The sequence below is a fragment of the Megachile rotundata genome, chromosome 8 (assembly GCF_050947335.1).
Source record: "Megachile rotundata isolate GNS110a chromosome 8, iyMegRotu1, whole genome shotgun sequence".
In the NCBI taxonomy this organism is placed as follows: Eukaryota; Metazoa; Arthropoda; class Insecta; order Hymenoptera; family Megachilidae; genus Megachile; species Megachile rotundata.
Genome location: NC_134990.1, coordinates 10,419,421 through 10,440,324, shown reverse-complemented (window position 1 = coordinate 10,440,324; position 20,904 = coordinate 10,419,421). Strand labels below are relative to the sequence as shown.

Here is a 20,904-nt window from a genome sequence, read left to right as displayed (position 1 = left end):
ACATAATTATATATTGTGTGTAAATTTTTTGGAACACCCTGTATATAGCCCCAGTTTATTACAATGTTATAATTATACATAATTATATACTGTAAGTACATTTTTTTGGGACACCCTGTATAATATTATGTAGCCCCACTTTATTATATTTGATCCTCCTCATCTCCACATCTCATAATTTCATGTACTTCAAAGTTTGTATGAGTTCAAGGACTCTCAAAGGCCACCGCCTTTGTGTCTAAAAACACAGCTGTTATTGAAGATGTAACAGTGTAAATTTTGTTCAATTTCTTCATATGACTCTTGACAGCAGAGAAATCAAGCTGTGATTTTTAACGATTTCCTATAGTATACAATTTAAAAAATTATTTAATTATTTTTGCACTTTGCAATTGTGCATCAATAATAAAAAATTAAAGTTGTCAACTATTTAGAAATATTGCTTTATACAATTGCCAAAATAACCTAAAATACAGTTATTTAGATTAAATATCTGTATGTTTAAATTAATTTGTATACCTGTTTATTCTGAAACAGGTTACATATACTTTACTTTATATAAATATTGAAAAGTACTGTGAAACTTTTTTTAAAGATACATATATTCAGATATAAAATTGTTTGTTTTTCGTCCACGAAATTATATTTATACAGAAAGTAATTGTGACATCTAAGAAATTCTGAAGTTTCAGGAAATATTTATTTTTAACCTGTTGTCAAGGATTGAATTAATTTGTGCATGGAATTAACATAAATTACCGCTCCTTCGAATATGACTTTCTTTCAATGTTTACATAGATAACGAAAAGGTTATAATTACTGATTCACGTGATAATATGTGAAGATATCATAATATAATATTACAATTAATTTAAAAAATTAACAGCACTTGAAACTTGTTTAGATCACTTTAGAATTAAAACACATATATTTTTATATATACACATGCACACATATATATTTGCATTCATTATTTGACATAAAAAATTGCATATTTATTTTGCTAATTTATTTCTGTGACATTTCAAATACTATACTGTATGGGAACTTAAATTTTAATTTTCAATTTATGAAAAACAAGCAAAAGAATAATGAATTATCATAAACTAATTAATTTAACAAGTTAAAACTACTTCGAAAGCCACGTTCTTATTTATTTTTTAAATCTATATTTACACGCGCATTTATTAAAGAAAAAAAGGTACCACTGTCGCCATCTTGCGGTCAAGTGCGAAACTATCGAAATAAAAAATTACGTTTTATCGTGAAATAAAGTATTTTTTCGTGTTTTGATTTTTGCAAATTATTCTACGGACTTGATAAAGTTAGAAAAATGGCTTTATAGTGACTTTGGAGCTTTGTATTTGAAAATTTTTTAGAATGCATTTGGTGGACGTTAAAATGCTCAGCCATCTAGCGGCGAGCGGCGAAACTACGAAAAACTAAAATTTCGATTTTCTACGAAATTAGGCAATTTTACGTATTTCTGAGGGTCAGAAACTGTTCCGTGACCTCTCTAGAACCTATATAATGCCACAAGAACCTCCTCAGAGCGCTAGAAAAGAAAAGAAAAAAATAGGTCAAAACATGGACTAAAAAATTGGCGTCCATCTAGCGGTGAAAGTTGGAACTACAAAAACATAAAAATGCGATTTTCTCTAAAATTAGCGAACTTTGAGTACTTCCGAGGCTCAGAAAGTGTTATGTGATCGCATTAGAAGCAAAATAATGCAACAACAGCTTCCTAGAAGCTTTAATAAGAAAAATAAAAAAAATGTCATTTTATGGAGAAAATTTGTGGCGCCATCTAGCGGCGAAACTGCGAACTAAACCGAAAAACCGTATGTCCGAACACGCGTTAAAGAAATATATAAAAAGTAATATTTCGCAACTTTGACGACGCAGTATGCTTCTTTAGACATTTTAAAGCAATTTTTCTTAAATGAGTTATTTATTTTATTGCCTATTAAGCCCAGAAAATCAATTTTTATTTGACCCCTTAACGCGTGCTCGGACATACGGTTTTTCGGTTTAGTTCGCAGTTTCGCCGCTAGATGGCGCCACAAATTTTCTCCATAAAATGACATTTTTTTTATTTTTCTTATTAAAGCTTTTAGGAAGCTGTTGTTGCATTATTTTGCTTCTAATGCGATCACATAACGCTTTCTGAGCCACGGAAGTACTCAAAGTTCGCTAATTTTAGAGAAAATCGCATTTTCATGTTTTTGTAGTTCCAACTTTCACCGCTAGATGGACGCCAATTTTTTAGTCCATGTTTTGGACTATTTTTCTATTTTCTTTAATAATGGTCCTAGCGGACTATAATTAGATTCGTTCGATTCCGCAGGCGACAAGGAACAATTTGTATATCTCAGAATTTCGGAAAAGTGCCTAGTTTTCGAGAAAATCGAAATTTTAGTTTTTCGTAGTTCCGCCGCTCACCGCTAAATGGCGCCACCTATATCGTTTTGGACCAAATTCTACAAAAATTGATTTCCTGGCTTTATTAGGCATCAAAACACATCAAACCCTAATAGAAATTTGTTTCTAAATGCCTCAGGAACCGTACTACGTCGTCAAAATGCCGAAATATTGCATTTTGCATGCGCAGTAGAATTGACATAGGCGGCTCACGTACCTATCGTAATGCTGATACAAAATAATTAATTACTCATTTCACATTATTTATGAACATTATTTATGAACTTTTATAATCGAAACATGTAAATAATGCAGTGCTGACCATTCTTCAATCATATAGTTGATTTTATTAGACTAATCGACTACAATATGAATCAAATTACATTGGAGTGCAAGTCTACTTAACCTCGAATTGTTTTGATTTTACTAACCTATCATCAAATAATATTAACATGTCGATAGAGTCAATAAAATTTTTTCCATTAGTTCCCACCTTTCACCGCCAAATAGCTCAGCATTTTAAAGGCCATGAAATGCAATTTTTAAAACTGGTTTTTGACTTCATCTTGCATATAAAACATTTTACGAGTGTCAAATAAGTGGAAGAAAGTCTAATTTTATAGAAAAATACAATTTTTCGTTTTGATAAATTCGTACTCGACCGCCAGATTCACCGCCATTTTCAAACGTTGCGCGCGAAAATATAAATTTTCAAATACGCGTAAGATTTCTATACTCAACTTTGTTAATATACTTAAGTAATGGTACATTAATATTATAAATATTTATAATAGTATATATAAAAGTAATGTATATATTTTTATATTTTAATGTATATATTTTTTTTATCAAAGTTGCTTTTGTTCATTCAGTCAACAACATACATTTTGTTAATTATTTGTAAAACTTATAAATATTTCTCAACTTTTATTTACAGAATTTTTAATCACTTCAAAATGTATTAAGTTAAAACTTTCTGTCTGCTGGGTATGTATACTTTCGGTATCAGTTTCTGCGTTATCATAGATTATAGAGTATGTAGAACCAAACTCGGTCAACATGCGCAGAAGGAAATGTCGCTTGCTCATTCCCTCCCTCATTGAATGCTTTATAATCTCACTTATTTTATTACTATAAAAACCTTTTTATACGTTGTCATGAAAAATAAAAAATAATAAAAAAGAAATGTTTTATGATATGATAAAATATTATGTTGATAAAGCAAAATTAAATTATAAACATTGTATATATTCAAACCTATTTGATCATTACTTTGTTTACTATACATAATTAATTGTAATAAATAAAATATTAATCAAAACTCCCTGCTCTTATATTTAAGGAAGTAGTAAAAAAGCTATGTGAACAATCACAATCATAAAATTAAAATTGATACAGGTGAAAACTTAATTTTTTTACAATTCTAGACTATAGTTTTTATTCTTATAAAAAGTTCAGAGTTGATTTATAATTAGAAGGTATACCTTATATATTTTTATAAGATAAACCGAACGATGCATCAGATTGTCTACTTATAGTGTACAAAAATTTCAAAACTTATGTCGCAATAGTATTTTTGAGATTGTGTTGAATCCTCTATATATTAGATACGAGTGGTGTAAGAGGATGAACAAAGAGGGGATAAAGGAAATAGCTAACGAGCGATAAAGACACAGGATGATAGAGGGGGACAAAATGTCTACGGCTCTCAATATGTTTACTAGCAAACGTTTACATGCAACGTGACATGCTTGACATTGTTCAAGAAATGATTGATGAAATGATAGTAAAGCTGTGGCGTGATGGCCGTATCGTTTAATCGGTATCTTATTTTACCGGAAATTGAAAAAAGTGAGTTTAAAGTATCACAAGAAAATAAACATAAATATACGGATGAAAATACTACAAGAAATTTGTCTAATGAACAAAAAACCTCCGTGATACCGGCAACTGTTCCCTTATGTGTCCTGGGTGATGTCCAGTTACGTTTCCTTTGCCCAGATGATTTGGAGGAAGTACGGGCACTCTGTCAGGATTGGTTTCCAATTGGTATGAATGTTTTTCCCACCAAGTTTAAACAAATGATAGCTTGTGAAAAATAATTATGTTACTTTTCATATGTAATTAATCCTTTCTGGTTCTCTATTTACTGCTTCCAAATTTAATTAATACGAGGCTTGCTAGTCCTCGGTATTATTTAGACTCTGTGTATTCAATTAAGCTGATTATAAAATTTTTATTTCAATGAGATGAAGTGTGTAAACATAATACAGAGGAGATGCTTTAATTGAATATTTTAATTGTAATATAAGATCATTACTAAGTTAATTATAATTTAAATGCAAAGTGCAATAATAGTTTTGTAATTTATACGTTAATATGAATATTGTTTCATAATACTTATTTTACATATGCAATAGGGTATTGTATAATGAACTAATTTATTTATAAACCTTGTTTATTATAGCTTTTATTTATTATAGGGTACATATGTATATATATTTAACATGTTCATGGACTATTCATAAATCAAGTCCATTATTAAGGGTCTTCCTTTAATTGAACATAAATCCATTAAGTGCTAATGCATGACTGGCTATCTACAAACCTCATCACACATTGATGAACATGTTAATTATGATATATACACTCTTAATATGAAATATGTAAAATAAAGACACACAATTGTATGTGTATTATAAATATAACTTATTATATCAAAATTGTATATATTGTACATATGTGTACATTTATAAAAACATAAGGAAGAAGAGGGAGAAGAATCATCAATGACTTTGATTGAACCATAAAGGATTAATTAGTATGAGTATCATAAATTGTTTTAGTAGATAATAAAAGATTACTCCAAATTTTACAGTACATGTAATTGCATGTTACTTTTATGAACCATTTATTTTATATTAAAGTCTGCATTAATATTGATGTTAAAGTATTAATTTATTTTGCCATAGATTATCCTTATTCATGGTATGAAGATATAACAAGTTCCTCACGGTTTTATGCACTTGCAGCTGTATATGGTGGAGTAATAATTGGACTTATTGTCGCAGAGATAAAGCCTTATGCCAAATTGAACACAGAAGATCGTGGTATTTTGTGTTCAAGTTTAGGAAATGATTGTTTAGTGGGTTATATCCTTAGCTTAGGTGTGCGTCGTGCATATAGAAGAAATGGAATTGCTTCATTATTATTGGAACAATTATTAGCACACGTTACTGCTCCAGAACGTTCTTCCGTAAAAGCAGTCTTCCTGCATGTTTTGTCCAGCAATGCCCCAGCTATTTTGTTTTACCAGAGATGTCATTTTCGATTACATAGTTTTCTACCATATTATTATTTAATTCATGGTAAATGTAAAGGTGGTTTTACATACGTTTTGTATGTTAATGGGGGACATGCACCGTGGGGTATCTGGGATTGGTTGCGTCACATAGCCAGTGCAATGGCTAGTCTTGGACCATGCAGAGTACCACGTTGGATTTGGCAACGGCTTCTTTGGGCTACTACTATTCTTTCATATCATAGATGATACTTTTTAACGAATACCAATGTTAAACCAAATACTTGTTTTTGCCTTATTTTTTAAAACATGCATATAGCATAATATATGCCCAATTTGGATGTTGTGCCCATTCAAGCAATAAAATTATTAGCTTCATAATTGTTTTTACAATTTTACGAATGAAATTGTTGAAACGAATCATTTATTGCTAAAGTGACAATACTTAAATCAACAAACATCAGTTTATATTCAATTGAAAGTAATATAAGCAAACAATTTTATTATATATGTTCCATTTCATAGTTCTTTCACCATGGATTATATTATGAAGTGATTCAGTAGTTTAATGTTTAAGGTAAATAATATAAATATTAAAAATAAAGCGTTTAACTGCCAGAGAATTTGATCGATTTAAAATGAACGTTTTTGAAACACATTATATGTGTATTAAGGGTTCATATTTTGTTAAATATAAAATATGTAAACATTCAAAGATAGAATTCATTACAGATTAAAATGAAATATTGGTGATGGGTTAGAACTTCTTAAAATATCACTCATTATGTTGAACTGTTAGATACATTTTATCATCTTGACTAAATATTTTGATACATATTGTTTAATCTTCGAAATTTAAAATTAATAACATGCATGACTTATTATATAAATAGTTTTTATCTTCTGTTTCATCATTTCTTAGATTCTTCTGTTTAAGTCTGGATTTAATTCTAGTCACATAGCTGATTGATTTTTTAAATAATTTTTTGTCATCTATGGTTTTTTCATATTTCTATTATGATTTTTATTACACGTATTCTTCTTTGAGCTTAGAAAAGAATATTTCTTTTAGCTTTGGTATTTTAAATATTTATTTCATTAATTTTCATGTATTTTACTTTAGATCACTAACTAAATAAAATATTGTTTGACTAAAGACATGTGATTCTGGGGCCATTACCCATCACCAGTTTAAATACAATTAACAATGCGCTGTTCAAACTCCTCAGTCTTATTACTAGTTGAAAGATTATAATGATCATTGATGCAGCATAGATGCTGAGACTGACATCATTCTTTACTTAGTTTTTTCACTGCATACTCATGACAGTAATCTTTTTCTAGTTTTCCAATAATCATTCTTCATTCAAGTGATACTGTTTTTTAATATAAAAGTGCAGTTATTCTTCTCCTAGTATACTACAGTATTTTGGAGTATACTGCACTTTGTTCTAAGAATTATTATCAATTTTTTGAGTGAATTAGGATTTTAAATTTTAATTGTACAGTTTGTTGAAAACTACATAACAAATTTAATTTGTTGAAAAAAGAAAAGAAAATCTTTTTAGTAGATAATGAAAATAAATAGAATTTAATTACATCTTTTGCAGAAGCAAGAAATAGGAATATATTATTCTTGCAAATAATTTATGATATCCAGATAGAAAGGAAAATAAATTGTATTGAAAATACTAACTAGTATTCAATTAAATTTTCTTTTGTATCTAGAATTATAAAATTTGTTTGAGTAGTATAGATGTATTAATTTATATCATACATAATGCAGTCACAAATTATAATAGTGGATAAATATTTAAAATATCTTTTAATGAAATGATTTTTAATTTCATTTTTATTAATTACTTTCTATCTGTTTGTGTGGAAGATACAGAGTTTATTTAGAACCATAAAGCTATATAATATTCTTTTTCCTAATTGTAATATATACATAGTATATAGAAATATATAATGTTAACACATAAAATTTTATGCAACATAATTTAATAGAATGGACCGAAATAAACTCAGTATCCACCAAAAATAATTTTTAAATATTTCGAATAATACTGCTTTTATAGAATCATATTTTGGTATAATAAAAAATATAAAGTTGTGTTTAATATTAAGCAGTCATGGATATTATAAATTTTGTATTTTAATAGATAATAATTATGTATAAACAAGTATACTATAAGTAAATCAAAGTGTGCAATGTATGCACTTATTTATACTTCTGAAGATGTTACTTTTACGTGAAAACTGAAAATAAAGATTTATACAGGAAAAAAAAATTAAACCAGTTTCATAACTAAAAATTCTAAAGTGAAATTGATTCGAATAAATAATACATACAGAAATCAGTATTTTCCATGGTGATAGAGTAAATTAAGTTGCTTCTTGTTTTAGGCTGTGCATGTATTTTTTAATTGAAAATACTCTAAGACCTTGTTTGTATTTCACTATCAGTTGATAAAAGAAACAACAACATTGTTTATATTTATATATTCACATAGGAAAAGCTTTTGTATCAATGACATACATGAATGTGAGTTATGAATGTGTGTGAGTATTATTTATACATAATGTACATATATATATTAAATGTATTGGAGTAGTTGTACATACTAATGTATTGACTTTGTTTGTAATAAATTGACATGTTACAAGTTTTGTTTCTTGTTTCATATTTTCATAAACAAGAAAGATATCCGTGTAAATTTATATTGTTAAAACTACAAATGAAAAATAAAAGTTGATAGAGATTTTTTCTTTAATAATGTGTACATAGTAGTTGTTATTTGTCACTGAAGAAACAATATGATGAACACAATTTGGAAGTCTTATTATCAAGTTTTATACATATGCGAAGAAATTGATTTAAATTTGACACCCTGTATATTGTATAGTTCGGCACATTTACAGCCTGTAAATAATATTCGTATAACAGTAACGTATTACTGTTCATATTATTATAGTACAAAGTGATATTATCATCAAATATCACTTAACGTTAATAGAATTTTAAGTTAAAACATAGTACAAAATTAGATAATGTTACATATGTTCTTATGATTTATATAGTATGGTTAGTAATAACCTAACATAATCCTAATTCTGCAAGAATAGCAGTAGCAAATATAAACAAGTTGATGTTATAAAAATTAAGTTTAGAAAATAGAAGCAATGAATTTATTGCCAAAAACACACGAAGAATTTAGCCAAGTTGAATATTGGAACACATTTTTCAAGAAGCGTGGTAAAAAACATTTTGAATGGTATGTTCTGGTGTATTTATTAATAAATGTAAATTTATGGTATTAATCATTGTTCATACTTTTCGTTTAGGTATGGTGAATATCCAGAATTATGTGGAATACTTTTAAAATACATAAAAATAAAAGATAATATTTTAATTGTTGGTTGTGGTAATTCTACCGTTAGTATGTGTTTATATGATGTGGGTTACAGGTATGTAACTCTTAAACATTTTTTTTTTATTTTTCATATTTAAATTATAACAATTCATTTAATATTGTAATAGTATACCCTCCAGTTTAACAAGATAAATATTATGATGATTTTGGTATATCATAAGTGCATAAACACCCAAAATTTAGTCATGAGTTATTACACTGTTTGTTCATGTATCTTAATATATAACTTCTTTCTAACTGTAGAAATATTACTAATATTGATATATCACATATTGTTATCAAACAAATGCGTGATATTAATGCATCTGTGAGACCTGACTTAGTTTACGAACAAATGGATGCTACACAGTTGTCATATTCGGATGATACATTTAGTGTTATATTGGATAAAGGTACTTTAGATGCTCTTATGCCAGATACCAAAGAAGAGACATTAACTATCATTAATAAATATTTTAAGGTAAGCTTATGTGCATTGCATTATAAGTACTAAATACTGAAGCAAATATACTTTAGTAGATATCTGTATAATGTAATATAATTTTGTAGGAAATTTCAAGGGTTTTACGCAATGGTGGTAGATACATTTGTATTTCATTACTCCAGGAACATATTTTGAAAAAACTGTTATCTTATTTTCCAAAAGCTGGATTTATGTTTCGTGTAGTGCGTTGTCACGAGGCTGAAGCAAAAGCACGAATAGATGAAGGAAGTTCAATTCCAGTCTTTGCAGTGATTGCTACAAAATTTATTAATTCACTTCAAACTGTGAGCACTATATTAATAGCATTACATTAATAATAACATGAATTTGATATTTTCTTACTCCATATTATTTTTAACAATATATAATTCAAAATGAATGTCTTATTAGGTATTAGAAGTAGCATTAATTGATGGTCCTCCAAAGAGATTGTCATCTATGGATGATATGGTGTCAGCCATATTATCGGTACAACAGTCTGCGCTAATCTGCAATAGCCTTCAAAAGCGTAGTGTGGCTGACATAGGGGAAATCTCATTAGATTTACATTATCCAGACAATAAACATCCACGTTATACGGTCTACGTGTTAGACCAGCCTAGAATTCGTGGCACAAAAAGTTACGCAGCGTTCATAGTACCGCAAGGAAAGTAAGTTACATTGATTCTAGATAAATATTTAATATCAAGAAAAAAATTAAGTAAATGATTCCTTCTTTGTTAGAGAAACAGATTGGTTATTCAGTACAAAAGAAGGAAGACAACAAGTTCTAAAAAGTGCTCAACAAGACAGACTTGCAATTGTTACATTACGCAGAGAACATAAGTTTGAAAGTTGGGATGCTGTAAAAAGTGAACTCGAAGAATGCATTTTAAATTTAGCCCCCGATGGTTTATCCGGTAAAAATATTCCGTTTCTGTCGTTGGGTTCGGATGTAGGAGTTAGAACAACATGTTACGAAGGAAAAAGTGATCTAAGTGGTCCTTTTGTTGTGGAAGAGATTGAAAGGGATGGTTGTGAATTTAGAAGATTAGTATTTTTAAATAATCCTTATGTAATTCAAAGTGAAGCTCGCCTTAAGCAAGGTATACATTGTCTTATTAATATTAAATGATTTCAATGATCTGATTTATATGTGAGATTTCTTTTAGCCAAGTCTAGGCGAGGTAAAATGAAAAAAGTTATTGATCCTGGATTCCTGGCATGTGATCATCACCTGTACATGAGTATCGGTGTTACTGCTGCCATAAAACCTAAAGAATCTGATGAGATCATGATTGTAGGATTAGGTGGAGGAAGCCTGTGTACATTTTTGTATAACTGTTTTCCTAAAGTATGCATATTAATGTATTTTATATTACTAAAAGAATTATTAGAATATTAAATAAAATTTTTATATTTTTCAGTTAAAGATAGTTGTAGTCGAAATTGACAATGCAATGTTGAAAATCGCCACCGACTACTTCGGTCTCATTCTCGACAACAGAATGAATGTTGAAATCGCAGACGGAATTCAATTTGTCAAAGACAATGCGGCGAACGGTAGAAAATATAAAGCTGTACTTTTCGACGTAGACAGTAAAGATACTACGGTCGGAATAAGTTGTCCGCCCAAACAGTTCTTAGAATCATCTATTATCAAATCAGTGGCCGATTGTTTAATGGAAGATGGTCTTTTCGTTCTGAATTTGGTTAGTCGAGATCAAAATATAAAGAAGAAAGTGAAAAGTGATCTGAAGTCTGTATTTAAGTCCATGGCATGTTATTCTGTGCAAGATGAAGTGAACGAAATTATAATATGTGCCGTAAATGAAAATGACAGTGTTAAATGGAAGAGTAAATTACAAACAGCTGCCACAACTTTGAACGAACAAGTATCCTCAAGAAAGTTACTAAATAATGCAGACACATTTGACTTATCGTCTTTCATGGAAAATTTATCCATAGAATCATAAATTTGTATATACATTGTTTGTATATTTTGTAAATAGTAAAATGATAGAAACCTTTTTTATAAATAACCTTGTTTTTTTGTATTTTTGTATATTTAAGATATCAATATTTTTACAGATAGAATTTCTGCTGGATGGTGCTAAGAATTTTGCATTGTATTATTGGTAAAATAATTTAAAAAAATCGCTTCCTGTACATTGTCACATGTTTTATAGCTCTCGGAAAGCGTCACGCGAAAATAGTGTACAAAGCAAAGTAAATAACGTTGCGACCCTTGATATTACGATACATTTGATTAAAAATCAAAAAGACGGTGAAAAAACGCGAACTCAGTTCACGATACTCGCATATTAGAAAGATTGCGTGCTATTAAAGTAACGTGAATCGTGATGAACACGAACCATTATCTTTTATACAGATTTCATAGTTATGCAGAGTATATGTATAGTTACAGTCGGCAATAATAATTATGTCTACCTTTCAAATCTAAATCTATCCAACGACCTGCTTTCATTTCCTTGAAATTATTTAAATTATAAGTATGTACAGTGCTTAATTTATAAATATTGGAATATTGTTTTATAATATGAAGATTAATATTGAATATATAATGTAAAGACAAATATTGAATATATAATATAAAGATAAATATTGAATATATATTGTAATAAAAATATTGAATATATATAGTAACACAAATATTAAATATTTCTAATAATGCATTGATAAAATAATTTAATATTGAATGTTTGAAATTTGAGTTAAGATAAAGTTAAATTTCTGCAACTTTGTAATTCAATGTTCAATCAATAATTTAGTATTTTTGTAGTCTACTGAAATTGTAACACGATTAGACGGTAACAAACGCTTTCCACTTTTATTTACAAAAATTATCGCGTTGTTCATCGATTTTGTCGAATGGCGTTATGCAGGTAAAATTATAATTGTCTCGTGTGCACGCATAAGCAGGATCGTGGTAATTCATCGTTAAAACGTCGAGCAAAGCAAAGTGGTTATCTTTCTTTTTACAATCAATGATGACCCACTTTATCAGCCGTCGTTGAGCATTCTTTTATCGACTTCCTTCCATTTATTATAATCACTTTTGTGGAACAAGCTTTTTGATCAGGTTTAAAAATTTATGGAAGTCTTGCATTATTCATGTCATTTACTTCGATGTGGTGAGTAATTAAAAAAAAAGGGGAAAGTAATGCTTATTACACACGGATGTGTGGAAAATAATTCATTACTGAAAACACCTTAGCACGGTATTTTATGACAGTATGCTAATGAAATTTGATTTCGATCAATTATTGTGATATTGAAGAAGAATGTCGAGTTTAAATTCTTTCCTCAAATTTATGAAGATTAATATTTGTCGTTAACTCATCTTATAGTTTATCTTTTATTTGATCTGTTCGAGATGATTGAATTCTGAAAATTTAAGCGGTCACTTATTTACTGACAGAGGATACAAAGAGTTGATTTGATTTGATTTGATTTTTGTTGTTTGGGCCTCGACTGCTATGGTCATTGGCCCACAAAGAATTGAGGTTAGAAAATAGTTGACATTTTACAATTTTATGTCCCAATTTTTCAAATATAAAAATTGTTAACTTTCCAATTTTTTTTTTTAATTTAAACTTCCCAAATTTTCCAAATTTCTAAATTTTTATTTTATAAAAATATCAAATTTCTAAATTTGAAAAATTGGAAGTTCTAAAATTTAAAAATTTTAAATTTTTAAATTAAAAATTGAAACGATAAAAAATTTGTAAATATGAAAACTTGAACATTTTATATTTTTAATTTCCTAAGTAATGAAATTGAAAAATTTGCGAACCTGAAGTTTCTTAATTCGGGAAATTTAGAAAGTTTGAAGACATGTGTCAAACGAAACCATGAAATCTGTTACAAACTGCTCGTAACACAATGTGATTTATCGCCGCAAACAATAATCAGGTGTCTTATCTGCCTGTTCTAAAAGCGAAGCATAATTTAACGCAAACGAGACTATTCAGGAGACTAAACAGCAGCCACTTTGAATATAAACGCTTGTCGAAGTAAATGAACAAAATAAAAGTGAACGTATTCTGGCGAGACCATTGTGTTTCCACGTTCTGACAATTTATGCGCGTTTAAGGGCTTCCAATGAACTGGGATGCTTTTGAATACCTGTGAAAACGAACACCCTTGGTCGTTGACTATAAATGAATAGAAGTGTCCCTTTCGCATCCTATAGAAGGGGGAGACGTTGAGTTAGTTCAATCAAGCGAAAATTTAGAAAATTATACGCCTACTATATTTGAAAATCTATGAAAGATATGATGTGATATAAATTTGGCGAAAAAGAATTTAGAAAATTTAGGAAATGTATAATTAGAAAATATATACATATATGTATACACATAGCATATATTTTTTTCTCCGGTAACGTTTATAGGAAAGGAGGATCCTGGAGTAAAGGTGGATATTATTTATTTATTATTTTAATAGCAAATATTTTGTTGCAATTTTTATAATTTTATAATAACTATTTTATTCGAAACGAACAACATTTGTGGTACAATGCGCAGCAATTCTATGCATAGTAATTCGATGGGTGATGATATAACGAATAGCAACTTCACGAATAGCAATTCCATTCGCGGTAATACAGCGCATAGCAATTCCACGCATTGCAATTCTACGCGTGGTGATATAACGCGCAATAACTCCATCCATCATAATACAACGCATATAGCAATTCCACACATGGTGATATAAAGCATGGCAATTCCACGCGTATGAATTCTACACACAGCGATACAACGCGTGACAATTCCACCTGTGGTAATATAACGCATTAAAATTCCACGCATAGCAATTCCATGCGTGGCAATATCACGCACAGCAATTCCAGCGCGACAATTCCATATATAGCAATTCCACGCGTGACAATTCCATGCATGGCAATTCCGCGCGTGACAATTCCATGCACAGCAATTCCACGCGTGACAATTCCATATATAACAATTCCACGTGCCAAAATTCCATACGTGGCAATTCCCTGTGTGACAATTCCATATATGGTAATTCGACGCGTGGCAATTCCGTATATAGCAATTCCACGCGTGGCAATTTCACACACGGTGATATAACGCGTTGTAATTTCAAGCGTGTAAATGCAACGCGCGGCGATATAACGCGTGGCAATTCCATGGACGTTAATGTAACTCATAGAAATTCCATGGGTGGTTATATAATGCATTATAGTAGCAATTCCACGCGGAATAATTCTGTGCGCGGCGATATAATGCGAGGCAATTCCATGCGTGGTAATGTAACGCATAGTAATTCCAAACTCGATTATGAAGCTGTATAACAGTTCCACGAGCAGTGGTATACGTAACACTTCCAGGCATGGTGATATATCATATAGCATTAGCTGCTGTATAGTAAGTGCATAATCGGTGATATAACACGTGTCAACTCTATGCGTCGTAATATGATACATAGTAATTTTGACCGTGTTTATACGACTGTATAACAATTCCATGCATGGTGATATATCACATAGTCATTCCATGTATGGTAATATAATAAATCAGTTCCACACGCGGCAATTCCATGATTGATAATCCCACGCAATTCTACCTATAGCAATTTCACATTGTTTCTACAGAGCGATGTATCGCGCATGGCAATTCCAAATTTTCAAAATAAAAAATTTCAGAGCACCTTCACTTGTACACTAAAACACTTCGAGATCGCAACTTTTGTAAATTGGAAGTTTTTTGTTGAAATAATCTGATTGATTAAAAAATGAATTCATTGTTGCACGTAATACTCGTGTAATAAACGAAGAGAGTAATAAAACAGACCGGTATATAATACCGAGAGAAGTAACTTTGGTCCAATTTGTTCGACATACCGAGGTCGAAAGGCAATTTACGATCAGACTCGTGGAAGGCCACAAGCCAGGATTGAAAATCAATGCGTCGGTTTATTACGCGTTCCCGTTTCGGCATGTCTTTTTCGCGGAATCCAACGATCTTTCGCAATTATTTATAGGTCTTTTCTCGCGAAATTCGTGGTTTTCCGAGCCTTGACCATAACTGGACTACGCTAGAGCTTATTCCGTATCGTAACCGAGGTTTTACGCGCCACTCTTAACATCCTAACTCCCTTATTCGCGATTAGCTGATTATACTTCGTAACTGAGACAACCAGTTTTGCCATTACGTCTACCTTTTTTTAACTATCTTCTTCTGAGAACATCTGGGAGTACAGTTCTTTACTTTAGTTTGTTATTTTTAATTTCTTGGATTATTATCATTATTGTTTGTTATTTTTATTTTTTGATATTTTTAATGTTAGTATTGGTATTGTTTGTTATTTTTAATTTTTGGTGCTGTTATTGTTCTTCGTTATTTTCGACATTTGGTATTGCTATTATTGTTTGTTATTTTTCATTATTAGTACCATTTTTACTGTTTATTAATTAAAATTTTTAGTATTAGTATTGTTCATTATTTTCACCTTGTAGTGTTATTAATATTATGTATTATTTTTAATTTTTTAGTATTATTATAGTTTGTCATTTTTAAACTTTAGTATTGCTATTGATGTTTATTATTTTTCATTGTTAATAGTATTATTACTATTTATTACATTTAATTTTTTAGTGTAATTATTACTTTTTATTCCTTTTAATTTTTAGTATTATTGATGTCATTTATTATTTATTGTTTGTACAATATATATTTTATATTGATTTTATGTAATTGAGTACGAGTATGTTACATTATAACATTTATTATTATTATTAATAATTAATTATAAAACAATTTGTCATTTAACATCATTTATTATAATTTTATAATATTATATATAATTATTAATAATCTAGTAATAATATCATTATTTAACAATAGATTTAATAACCATATATTATTTAATAACATTTATTATTATCCAGTACCAATACATTTAATAACAGTTCGTTATCAAATTTCTATTTAATTCAATACTTTCAAATGTATCACATTTATTACACACTTATTAAAAATGAATTAAGTATATTTAAATGTATTGTACATATTACACGTTACATATATAAAAGTACAAAAAGTTTAAAAGTTACAAACAAATCATATTTTATGCATTACATATATTACGAATAAATTAAGCAGCCGACGTGATTAAGTTTTTGAAAACACGAAAATGGCGCCATACGAACAGATCAAGCGAGTGAAATGAGATAAGAAGGATATGCTCTTAGCATAATTCATTTACAGGGAAATTAAGCATAATAGTATATCTGCAGCAGGAAATTATGGGTATGTACGTATTCCGTGGAAACCCCCTCGTAAAATAATCAGCTTCTTGGTAGAGCATTCATTTTAAGCGTTGCGTACATTAACGCATTTAAAGCAATAAGAAATTGATACACCGCCGAGAAATTTCTTCGGCGGAAATAATCGCCGTTCGCGTTTCACCTTTCTTTAGAAATAATTTCATTAGCGAAATTATTCAATAACATTTCAATCATTAAATAATACTACATATAAATTATTTCTTCAAATATACAATTCGAAAAAATCATACCTGACTTCTTATAAATTATAAATTAGTCCTATTTTATTGGAAAATAGAAGAAAAAATTATTGAGAGGAGTTGTAATGATAGTTAGGCACGTATATATTTATTTGTACACTTAACATTACTTTTAATACACTTCAGTACACTTAACAACTACTTTGAGAACAATTATCGAAAACATAACTGCGTGGTGAACACCATGTGCGGAATATCCATCTAAGAGGTTACTTTTAATGACGTGAAACTATCAACTAAAAAGAAACGAAAAACAGCAACAGGAGGCGCCAACTATTCGCACTTACAAGAGCGGGAAATTGAAAAACGATTTAAAATTTATTTAATTATTGAAATATAATTATTGCACTACTATAAGTAAGTACATAATACTTTCAGATATATTTTGACGTTTCTTGAAGCAAGATCATAAATTTTCAAAGTTGAGAGTTAATTAATTTCGAGCAAATCATAATGATAAATGGCGTCGTCTTTCACGGTTAAATATCCAGCGGCAAATGACCGAACGCGCTCTTAATTAATAAATAATCATTCTAAGATTGATACCCGCCGCAACCGAAATTTCTTTACCGTTAAACTAAAACTTAAATACGGTATGTCATTTGTTTTATAAACGTCTCATTAACTGGTGAAAGTTCGCCGTTACACATTTTTCTGGTGTTCAGAAAGCAATGACCACCTGCTGTGTCTTCCCTACAGCGTCGTGCTTCTAAGCTTTCTTTTTCTGCCAAAATCTCTTATCGCATGCCAATTTACGCGTTCAACCTCATTCAGAACTGTTTATTTTCGATATTGATTCAACCGTGATCGCTGGAATCTGAACGCTTCCTGGTAATATTAAAATATTTCATGAATAATTTATTCTACTGCTGAATTATTTATTACAAAGTTGCTAAACAATTTATCAAATTGCTGTCAAACAATTTATTAGAGTTGCTGAATAATTTAATAATCGATAAATATTTTATTAAGTAATTCATAAGTAATTTATTAGGTAGTTGTTCAAAAAGTTATTTAATAAATTTTCAATAATTTATGTACTTGGTAAATAAATAAGTAGTAGTGAAATAGGTTATTAAATAATTACTACGTAATTCATTAAATTGTTACAAAATAATTGATCTAGCAGTTAATTATATAAATTAATATAATTTGTTAATTTTATGATATTACATAACTTAATATATATCTTACAATTTATATTTTATAAATTATCGTATGTTTTACAATTATACAAAAAGTCCCTAAATGCTTTCAGAAAAAAAAACATGAAGGAAGAAAATCTTGTATGTAAATATCGATGGTAAACGCAGTTCTGAATTTCATCATTTCTATGGCTGACAAACAAATCATTAGGTAAACAGTCGACAGTTAACCCCATAACGTCACGGTGTCCCGAATCGACCGAATTACATTTTCCAAAGGACCACGATTAGCATAAAGAGGAATTCTGAATTCCAGCCAGCTTGACATCGATTTTAAGGTACAAGTTTCGAAGGTGCATCCCGAAAACGGCTAATGAGTTGTACAGAAATCCACACAATGCAAGTCTTTATGGGAAGAACGTCGAAAAGTTAACACAGGTGTTTTGTTGTGCTAACAACGTATCACGTTCCAATTAATTTCTCTTCAGGAATAACCTGGAATCGGGTAAACGATGTTTCTCATACAAAATACCTTGCTATTTCCTGGTATATTATGTGGAAAGATTTATGGGTTATGTGTATAATAATTTCGTAACGAAATCAATGTCAACGTTTGCGTATACCTATGTTTAACATTTAAATAATTATTTTTCAACAATTTTAATTATATTAACTTCTTTTTTCAGTGAAATGTAACTGACAACTGTTATGAGTGCAATTTTAAAAAATACAGATTGTATTATGGATATTGTTATATCTAATTCAATATATAGTTATGAATGTTGATATAACCAAAAGTAAATGTAAATATTTAATATTATTATTATGAATTAAATATTTAATTATGAATGATATTGTAAATAAGTAAGTATACAATTATGAATATTATAAATAAAATAAATATACAGTTGTTGATATTATTGAAAATAAATGTTTCATGATGAATATTATTGTAGGTAAACAAATATTCAGTTATGTATAACATTATAGAAAAATAAGTATTCAGTTGTGAATATAATTATTAATAAATATAAAATTATGAATATTATTATCCATAAATGAATACATAGTTATGAACATTATTACAAGGAAATAAATATTCAATTATGAATAATATCACAAATAAATAATTGTAGAATTACAAAAATTATTAACAAGATAAGTATACAATAATAAATATAATAAATAAGTAAGTACAAGTCTAATTTATATACTTTCTTGTAGTTGCTAATAATTTCATGGAATTTTTAATTATACTGTATATAATTTTATCAGAGCATAAAAATGAATTTATTACACAATTTTACAGACCGGTTTAGAGCATCGTGCCTGATGATGCCTTTTAAATTGTTAATGTCCTTGCTACATATTTCCATGGAAAATATCTCTTAAGGGATTGTCCACCGTGGAAAATAGTATGTTTGCCATAATAACGGAGCCGGTCGTGAGTTTTATACCTCTGGGAACAGAATTAATCGCTCGTACGAGCGCGACACGCTTTCATATTGTGTTTTATAAACCCCTGCGGATGGATTGACCTCAAGGGAAGTAATTATGATAGAAAAAAAGACCGCATTTCCCTTTTACCACAGTTTTTAGAAAAAACAAAACCACGGAGTTTATATTGCATTTTTTGTGCGAGTTTGTATTGCACTTTTTATTGAACTTTATTACACGCTTTTTCAATTTAACTTTCATACTGCACTCTAATATGAACTTTTTGCACGTACTTATATTCAATACAAATGGAGTTTACATAAATTTAAGCTTCTTTTTAATTTATTATTTTTCTTTGTTTACATTTTTGTTAATTTTTACATAAACAAATTTTACAAGGAGGTCATTCACCCTTAGTTTAAAAAATTGTTAAAATTGTACAGAGTTATTTAAGTAACAAATATTCAATATTGTTATTATTTTATAATATTAAGTATTATAAAATTGTTACATACATTTGTTATATTATTTGTATACCATAAACTTTATTTTTTAAACTTGCAAAAATAAAGTATCATTGAAAAGATTAATAAAATGTATTTAAATTAATACAAATGTTATATTTAATATAAATATGAATTTTATTATAAATTTTTAGTTAAGTGTAAAATATAATTGAGTGCAAAAGATAAGAGGAAAATTGTTATGTAAATTATCCATTATGCATTCTTAACAAATAACTGAAATAATAATTCACTTATTTTTATATGTTTTTAACAATGATTGAGAAATTAATATTCGGATGTTCCTAGATGAATACCAATTAGTATTAAAATTCAGGAAAGTATGCGTGAAATCGTAAAATTTCCAAAGCGTATCGGATTTTTTACGTGCTACTCGGTCTTTCCGCTCTTTTCGAATAAAAGTTCGACTAACGGTCGATTCACTGATGCACAGCTAACATACATCGTAAAAATCAATATTATAATGACCTATCTAGCGTGAAATTTCGTTTCTAAAAAAGAAAATAAATTTTTGGAATTATTTTTGAGGAAAGATTGAATTTTCATGATGGAAATATTTAAGTTCTTTCACGGCAAAATATAAATTTTTTTAAATATAAGTCTTATG

At 28.9% G+C, this 20,904-nt stretch overlaps 3 protein-coding genes and 2 long non-coding RNA genes across 9 annotated transcripts in view; 3 read left to right on the top strand and 2 right to left on the bottom strand.

The window, feature by feature from the left end:
• Ggamma30A (guanine nucleotide-binding protein subunit gamma-e) overlaps positions 1-20,904 on the bottom strand; it is a 46,133-nt gene that overhangs the window by 23,131 nt on the left and 2,098 nt on the right. The window lies entirely within an intron of this gene.
• Positions 3,958-8,392, top strand: Naa60 (N-alpha-acetyltransferase 60). Its single transcript, XM_003701906.3, has 2 exons — positions 3,958-4,470; positions 5,394-8,392. The coding sequence occupies exons 1-2, from the start codon at positions 4,224-4,226 to the stop codon at positions 5,969-5,971; spliced, it is 825 nt and encodes a 274-aa protein (XP_003701954.1). The 5' UTR covers positions 3,958-4,223; the 3' UTR covers positions 5,972-8,392.
• LOC100883504 (eEF1A lysine and N-terminal methyltransferase homolog) lies at positions 8,533-12,084 on the top strand. Of its 2 annotated transcripts, XM_076534075.1 has the most exons (8): positions 8,533-8,997; positions 9,068-9,190; positions 9,400-9,616; positions 9,706-9,924; positions 10,031-10,290; positions 10,364-10,725; positions 10,792-10,973; positions 11,047-12,084. In XM_076534075.1, the coding sequence occupies exons 1-8, from the start codon at positions 8,906-8,908 to the stop codon at positions 11,593-11,595; spliced, it is 2,004 nt and encodes a 667-aa protein (XP_076390190.1). In that variant the 5' UTR covers positions 8,533-8,905; the 3' UTR covers positions 11,596-12,084. The 2 variants fall into 2 exon arrangements, with proteins under 2 accessions (XP_076390190.1, XP_076390191.1); XM_076534076.1 differs by lacking the exon at positions 9,068-9,190.
• On the bottom strand, positions 12,444-13,909 carry LOC143264937 (uncharacterized). The gene is made up of 2 exons (XR_013038901.1): positions 13,437-13,909; positions 12,444-13,027 (listed from the first exon to the last, which is right to left on the bottom strand). It is a non-coding gene; the product is annotated as an uncharacterized LOC143264937 (long non-coding RNA).
• Positions 16,679-20,312, top strand: LOC143264935 (uncharacterized). 4 transcript variants are annotated; one of them, XR_013038894.1, is made up of 6 exons: positions 16,679-16,914; positions 17,570-18,022; positions 18,450-18,841; positions 19,023-19,200; positions 19,293-19,525; positions 19,646-20,312. It is a non-coding gene; the product is annotated as an uncharacterized LOC143264935 (long non-coding RNA). The 4 variants fall into 4 exon arrangements; XR_013038895.1 differs by lacking the exon at positions 16,679-16,914 and having other exon boundaries at positions 17,255-17,784; positions 17,891-18,022; positions 19,646-20,306; XR_013038896.1 differs by lacking the exons at positions 16,679-16,914; positions 17,570-18,022 and adding an exon at positions 17,257-17,548 and having other exon boundaries at positions 19,646-20,300.